Source organism: Larus michahellis, chromosome 19, assembly GCF_964199755.1.
Source record: "Larus michahellis chromosome 19, bLarMic1.1, whole genome shotgun sequence".
NCBI lineage: Eukaryota > Metazoa > Chordata > Aves > Charadriiformes > Laridae > Larus > Larus michahellis.
This window is the reverse complement of record NC_133914.1, coordinates 917,012-925,051: the sequence shown is the minus strand read 5'-3', so window position 1 is coordinate 925,051 and position 8,040 is coordinate 917,012. Positions and strand designations below refer to the sequence as shown.

General features: G+C 55.5%; 1 protein-coding gene across 1 annotated transcript; it reads right to left on the bottom strand.

Moving 5' to 3' along the window:
- Positions 1-4,057: 4,057 nt before the first annotated feature.
- On the bottom strand, positions 4,058-7,415 carry PEF1 (penta-EF-hand domain containing 1). Its single transcript, XM_074563198.1, has 5 exons — positions 7,290-7,415; positions 6,964-7,165; positions 6,255-6,410; positions 5,544-5,687; positions 4,058-5,026 (listed from the first exon to the last, which is right to left on the bottom strand). The coding sequence occupies exons 1-5, from the start codon at positions 7,362-7,364 to the stop codon at positions 4,797-4,799; spliced, it is 807 nt and encodes a 268-aa protein (XP_074419299.1). The 5' UTR covers positions 7,365-7,415; the 3' UTR covers positions 4,058-4,796.
- Between the last annotated feature and the right edge of the window lie 625 nt (positions 7,416-8,040).

The window sequence follows — 8,040 nt, the reverse complement described above, 5'->3', positions numbered from 1 at the left end:
TGTCCAGAGAAGGGCTACAAAGCTGGTGAGGGGCCTGGAGGACAAACCTTATGAGGAACGACTGAGGGAGCTGGGGTTGTTTAGCCTGGAGAAGAGGAGGCTGAGGGGAGACCTCATCACCCTCTACAACTACCTGAAAGGAGGTTGTAGAGAGATGGGGGCTGACCTCTTCTCCCTGGTGACAAGTGATAGGACGAGGGGAAACGGGTTCAAGTTACGTCAGGGGAGGTTTAGATTGGATATTAGGAGACATTTTTTCACTGAAAGGGTTATTAAACATTGGAATAGACTGCCCAGGGAGGTGGTGGATTCACCATCCCTGGAGGTGTTTAAAAAAAGGGTAGATGGGGCACTGAGGGACACGGTTTAGAAGTGGCTCTTGTCAGGGTAGGCTAAAGGTTGGACTCGATGATCTTAAAGGTCCCTTCCAACCTCAACAATTCTATGATTCTATGATTCTATGTACACATACACACATATATACATACACTGCTGGTTACTCTGTCACACACATATATACACACACACATATATACATACACTGCTGGTTACTCACACACACACATATGTACACACATACACATATATACACATACACTGCTGATTAATCTCACACACATATATACACACACACATACACACACATACACTGCTGGTCACTCACACACATATATATACACACACACACACATATATACACATACACTGCTGGTTACTCTCACACACACACATATATATACACACATATATACACTGCTGGTTACTCCATCACACACTCACACATATATATATATACACACACACACTGCTGTTTACTCCGTCACACACAGACATATATACATACACTGCTGGTTACTCTCTCACACATACACCCCCCGCCGCTGTTTACTCTGTCACCCCCCCCCACTGTGGTTTCATACACACATTCACACACAGACACCGACAGAGGCTGTTCACACACACACTCCCTCCCCCCCCAAAACAGGCACAGTGGGGGGGGGGGGTGTGTGTGTGTGTGTGTGAGAGTAAACAGCAGTGTATGTATGTTAGAGACTGTGTGTACATACATACCTACATAGGCGTAGAGACAGCCGTGTCTGTTGGGGGGGGGGTGTGTGTGTGGGTGTGTGTGTGTGGGTGTGTGTGTGGGTGTGTGTGTGTGTGGGGGTGTGTGTGTGTGTACATACATACCTACATAGGCGTAGAGACAGCCGTGTCTGTTGGGGGGGGGGTGTGTGTGTGGGTGTGTGTGTGTGTGGGTGTGTGTGTGGGTGTGTGTGTGTGTGGGTGTGTGTGTGTGTGTATATATACACACACAGTATTTGATTTTTTTATATATGTGTATATATATAATATATATATGTATGTACACGCACACAGAGACCACTGTGCGTGTATATACATACACATATATACAGCCATGTCTGTTGGGGGGTGTGTGTGTGTGTATATATATATACACACACTATTTTTTATATACACACAGAGAGAGAATAGTGCCCTTTAGTGTGTATATATTATAAACAGCAGTGTCTGTTGGGGGGGGGCATATATATATACTGTTTTTCTGTACACACGCTCTCACTGTGAGTAGTGCCCGTTGCTCTGCATCTGTGCTGACCAGCACGCGCTCACACAGGCGCTCTCGCTCTGGTAGTGCCCTTTAGAGCGAGAGGGTGTGTTATGAACAGCAGTGTCTGCTGGGGGGGATAGATATATATATATATATATATATATATATATATATACACACACACACTAGTTTATATATGTATATACATACTCTCTCTGAGTAGTGTCCTTTAGACTATGCATGTGTGTGTGTAGCTATAGTATAAACAGCAATACACACACCCCGCAGCATCTGGGGGGGGGGAATCTATAGATACTATTTTTATATATATATATACACACACACACTAGATTTTTTTTATTTTTTTTATATCTATATGTATACTTTAATATATATATACACAAACACTCTCTGAGTAGTGCCCTTTTGTGTGTGTGTGTGTGTGTGTGTATATATATATAAAAATAACAGCGGGGGGGAGTATGGATACTTTAATACACGCACACACAGGGTAGTGTCCTTTAGAGCGTATATATTCTAACCAGCAGCGTCTGTTTGCGTCTGTGGCTATAAATGAGCAGCAGCCCCTGTGCGCGCGTGTGTGTGTGTGTGCGTGTGTGTGTGTGTGCACAAGCAGTGGGGTGTGACAATGTCTGTGTGTACAAGCAGCAGTGGCACTCTGTCGCCGTGTATATTAAAAAAAAAAGGCAACCAAGAGCAGCAACTGTGAGAGTGTGTATGTGTGGGAGCACACACACACACACACACACACACACACACACACACACCCCCCCACACACCCCCCGAGGTATCTCAGCAGCAGCGAGCGTGTGTGTGCACAGCAGGGTGTGTGCCTGCAGAGCAGTGTCTGTGGGTACACACGGAGCTGGGTGTCCGTATGTAGCTACAGGCACAACCGGGGGGGTGTCTGGGTGCGCACACAGGGGGTGTGCGGCTGTACGTACACGGGGGTGTTGGTGCCCGTCTGTGAACGCACCTGTATACGCAATGCTGGCTGTTGGGGGGGGGTATGTGTACATAAACTCTGTGTGTGTGTATACACACAAGGGTGTGTATCAGAGTGTGTGCATAGACACACACACACACAAAACTGTCTTCTAGTGTGTGTGTGTCTGTCGCTACACGGGGTGTCTGTTGGTGTGTGTCCGTGTGCATGTACACGGGGGGTGTCTGTTACGCTGTGTGTAACGGGGTGTGTGTCGGGGGGGCGTGTGTTTACATAAGCATCAGTGTCTGTGAGAGAGAGTGTGTGTGTATATACACACCTGGTAGTGTGTCTGTGCTATGGGTATATACACACTGTGTCTGGCATATACACACACATATATACACCTATATATACACACACACATATATATACATATATATACATATATGTGTATATACACACACATATATACGCACACATATACATATATACACATATATATGTGTGTATACATATATACACACATATATATACACACACATATATATGTAAATATATATTCGTATATACACACATACACATGTATATATACCCCTGTGTGTATATACATATATGTACATATATGTGTGTGTATATACATACATACACACACATCTACACCCCCCCCGTGTGTCAGTGCGTGTACCTGCATGTGTGTACACACACACACACACACACACACACACAGAGAAGGGTGTCAGTGCGTGTACCTGCAGCATGGGGTGTGTGTACACAGGGTTGTGTGTCTTACTGTGTGTCTGTGTGTATACACACACACACGGGTGTCTACATACACACACACACACTCGACATTTTACGTATTTTTTTTTGTGTATTTTTATACGTATATATATATATATACTGACAGCCCGTGGGGGGGGTGACAGCCCGCGGGGGGGGACCTCCACCACCTCTGCTTCAAAGCCCTGCGAGGGGCCGGGCAGCTCTGACCCCGCGGAGGACGGGGAGACGAGGAGAAGCATTGCTGGAACGACTGGGGCTGCTCCAGAACAAAAAGTCCTGCCTTTGGCTGAGGAAAACACCGACATCTGGTTATTGCTCCTAAAAGCACCAGATAAGCCACTCCGGCTTTTAACTATTTTCTTTCATGAAAATTCCTTCAAATACACAGTAGCAACACGTCTCAAAAAGCATCTCCCAGATTTCTCATCAAGGCAAACTGAAGGATAATCACCGGGAGATCGTTTTAGAACGAGAGGAAAGAAAACCTTTGTGTTGGTCAAATCTTTACATTCCTGCTTGTACCCCACTAGGAGACCCCAGCACCTTATTTTCTGTCAGTTGACACAAAATGCGTAAGACCCAGCTTGGGGAAGGTGTTCGGAGCCCTGGGAGCAGCGCCCAGAGCAGGGGTACAGGCAGAGGAGGAGGAGGTGTCCCCTCCCCGCACCCGGAGCTGCTGCTGGCCCCGCGGGGGTGACATGGGGCAGGGCAGTGTCCCTGTGAGCCACTCCGCAAACACAAACCACCCAGCCACCAGTGCACAGCGCCTTTTATTCAAAAGCTGTAAAAATAAGCTCTAAACTGTTTCCGAGTTTGGCTGGGGCAGAGAGAGACGGCTTCAAAACAGACATTGGCAACACCAGAGGCCGATGATCCAGCAACGCGGCTCGTTCCAGCAGCCCGGAGAGAAACGGGCTCGGTCCCCCAGGAAAGCCGGAGCCCTTCCAGCCCAGCCGAGGGGCTGGATGCGCTCCCGGCGAGGGAGGGCTGTCTGGGAGACAAGGAAGGACGAGCTCTGCTATCACTGCGGCTTTTCAAATGAAGGCTCAGCTCTTGGTCACCGGAGAGTCCCCAAAAGCGTGCCGGGACAGGGGTGTTCCACTGCAGACATCCCGCCGAGCAGAGGGACGGCGCAGGTGGGGTTTGAGTATGATTTTGCGTGTGGCAAGGGAAGATCTAGGCGCTCCCTGGGAGGCATGGCACAGGCTCGCTACTGGTTTGGCTGTCCCACCCCATGGCACGGCCCCAGAGCCGGGCTCCAGTTTGGCGTGGAGGCACCCACTGCCATCGAGTGGGGACATGGAACCGGAACTGGGAGGGCCCCGGCGGGACTCAGGGCTCCTCGGGCAGAGCAGGCTGGAAAGCCGGCTCGGGGAGAACAACTCACTCTTCAGGAGGCTCGGCCACATCCCCACGTGGGGCCGGGACGGCTGCTGCTCCCCAGGAGCCCCGCAGAGCTCCCGGCCGGCTCGCAGCCCTCAGCCCAGGGCGTCACATCATGCGAGTCACGACCATCGTGAGGAAGTCCTCATAGCTCAGCCGCACATTGCCCACCAGCCCCGTGTCCTTCTCGCGGAAGGCGTCGGTGGTGCTCTGGAGCTGCATGCAGATCTGAATGAAGCGGTCGAGCTGGATGCTGGGGTTGGAGGATCGCTGGGCGTAGCGGGCCAGCAGCAGCTGGCTAAACTGGGGGCTCAGGTTATAGCCCATCTGGGAGAAAGCTGGGAGCAAGAAACACTCAGATTAAACCCTCCCAACGGGAGGGAGAACGACTGTGCCCTCCCTCCCGCGCTCTGGCACACCCCCCATCTCCCACCACTTCCGACGCGGGTGTGTGCGGGCAGGGCTTTCCAGAGGGAGGAACCAAACCAAGGCACGAATTCCAGACATTTTTCCTCTCCATCAGACACACACGCCCAAGAGTTCCTCCCAGAAAACAGGCTTTAGCCACATGCCATTTGGGGAGGGGGAATTTTGGGTTTCCTTAAGGAAGGAAGCTCATGCCACAGCCCTGCTGCGGCTCCTCGTCTCCTGCCCCATGAGAAGGATCAGCGTCAGCTCTGCCACGGCCGGTTTAGCCAGCCCAGCGTGCCCCAGCTGCGTGGGAGACACCCAGCCCTGCTGCAGGGATGACGCCAGGAGGAGTCGCTGGGCTGGAAACAAACACCTAGCAGAGCCAGACAGTGCTTCCCGGAGAGCTCGGTACGGGCCAGGTTTGTGTCTCTGCCCCTTGCTCACCTTGCTGGAGCTCATTGAAGCTGATGGAGCCCGATTGGTCCCTGTCGTACTGCTGGAAGAGATTCTTCCACTGCTGGATGAAGCGCATCAAGGCTGAGAAGCCGTACACATCTATACGTCCCGACCTGGTCTTATCGAACATGTCTGGGGAGGAAACAATTAAAAAGCAGGAGCAGGGCAGTGAGGAGCGGAGCAAGGACATGCTGCAGAAACTCCCAGCGAGCTCATGACCTGCGCCATGGCTCCCCGGCACCCGGCTCCAGACCTGAAAGCTCTCCCTCACCAGGACTATGATCAACTGGGACCACTGAATCCTTAAGAGCCTCACAGAAAACGGCACCAAAACCCGATGCCGGGGCAAGACGGGGAACAGGGTGACTCTGGCTCGCTAATGGAGCTCTCCCTCCCTTTGCTCCCCAGCCCTCTGGGAGCAGGGACTTGCTCAGCCTCACGTAGAGCTGGGTTTCCTCTCCCAAACAGCATTTTGCGCCCCTGACTCAGGTACTCCACCAAAAGGGTGCTTGGAGCTGCTCAGTTTGCCCTGCTCTCACTCCAGAGAGCCCTGAGCGGCCAGCTGCTCAGGTAAGGGAGCTCAGGTAAGAAGGGAACGCAGGCTGGGCTGGGCTTCACCCCAACAGAGGCTCAGATCAAAGAGATCAGAATAAAGAACAGGGGGAGGGCAGGGGGAAGGCAGGGGGAGCCCAGACTCACTTATCATCAGCAGACAGGTCTCATCGTTGAACGTCGACCAGTTGGAGTTGACCAGCGCCTGCTTCAGCTCCTTCACGGAGATGTACCCGCTGCGATCCGCATCGACCGACTGGAACCAGGAGAAGGCCTCAGGGTCCACGCCCGGGGGGGCATTACCTGCGTGGGGAGAGGCCATCAGCGGCTCTCACCTTCCCTCAGAGGGGCTGGCTGGCTGGGCCGTCCCCGGGGATGGCGCATGGAGACGCAGCCAACGCCCAGGCGTTGGTCAGCACTTCTGCTCTAAGCAGCTTTCCACAGCCACGGGATCCTGGGAAAACAGGTTAGCGAGGGCCAGGGCTTGGCACGTCCCACCTGGTGTCAGAGAAGGGAAAGTAAATCAGAGCCTGGGCGTAACTCGGGACGGGAGAGCAACCCACGGGGCTGCCGCCCCATAAACCGGGCAGCGCCGGGAGACAGACACGCAGCTGTGCAGGTTTATTGCTGGTGCTCAGGGCTGCGGCCTCTTCAGCACTGTGCTGCTGCTCCTCCTCCTCCTCCGCCGCCGGATTTTAAAAAAATAAACTGGGACTTCGCGATTTCCTTTACACAGCGAATTCAGCCAAGCTGGGCGAGGAGCCCCGAGCCGACCCCTCCCGGCACAGAGCAAGGCCGGGACCGGGCTGGGGAACACCCCCCCCCGCCGCGGGTGGCACCCCCCGGCCCCACTCACCTCCGGGAGCCGCCCCTCCGTAGGGCCCGGGCTGCGGCCCGCCGTAAGGGCCAGGCTGGCCGTACGGGCCAGGCTGGCCGTAGGGTCCTCCGGGCGCGGCGCCGCCTCCGTAGGGAGCCCCGGGCGGGGGCTGTCCGTAGGGAGCCCCGGGGTAGGGCCCTGCCGGGGGCGCGCCGGGGGCCTGTCCTGCACCGGGGAAGCCCTGGGGAAGGGGCAGAGCCCGGTGTGAGACCGGCGCCGGGCACCGCGCTCCCCCTCGTCCTTCGCCCCGGCCCCCACTCCGCGCCCCCCGGCCCGCCCCGGCCCCGGCCCCGGCCCGGCCCCACCTGCCCCGGGTACGCCGCCATGACACCGCTACCGCCCCCCAGCCCCGGGCCCCCCCACGCCCGCGATGACGTCATATGAGGCGCGCGCGCCCATTGGCTGCTGCGGCGCGGTCGCGCGAAAGCTCCGCCTTCCTCCCGGTCAGCTGAGCGGAAGCGGGGCGGTGACGCGAGGAAGGGCGCGCCCGGAGGGGCCTTAAGGCGTCAACGACACCCGAGCGAGTGGGGCCCACCGAGATCTGGTCCGGGGTCAGCGCAGGAGGGGAGGTGGCGTCCCCCAACACCAGGGCTGGATCCCCCGGGAGCAGGACCGGGATCTCCCAGGAATCTGGTCCGGGATCCCCCCAGAGGCGGGGCCATGATCAGCCCAGGAGCGGGGCCGGGAGCTGGGCTAGGATTCCCCAAGATCAGAGCTGGGATCTCCCCAGGAGCGGGTCTGGGATCCTCTCGACCCAGGGCAGGGATCCCCCAGAATCAGGGCTGGGATCTCGCCAGGAACTGGCCTGGAAACCCCCCAGAGGCAGGGCTGGGATACCCGCAGATCATGTCTGGGATCAGGGCTGGGATTTCCTGGGATCAGGGCAGGGATCGCCCCAGGAGCTGGGCTGGGATCCCTCCCGGAGGCAGGGCTGGGATCCTCTGGAATCAGAGCAGGGATCCCCCGGAATCGGGGCTAGGATCTCCCCAGGAGCTGGCTGGGGAACCCCCCGGAGGCAGGGCTGGGATTCTCCCAGGACTGGTCTGGGATGCCCCC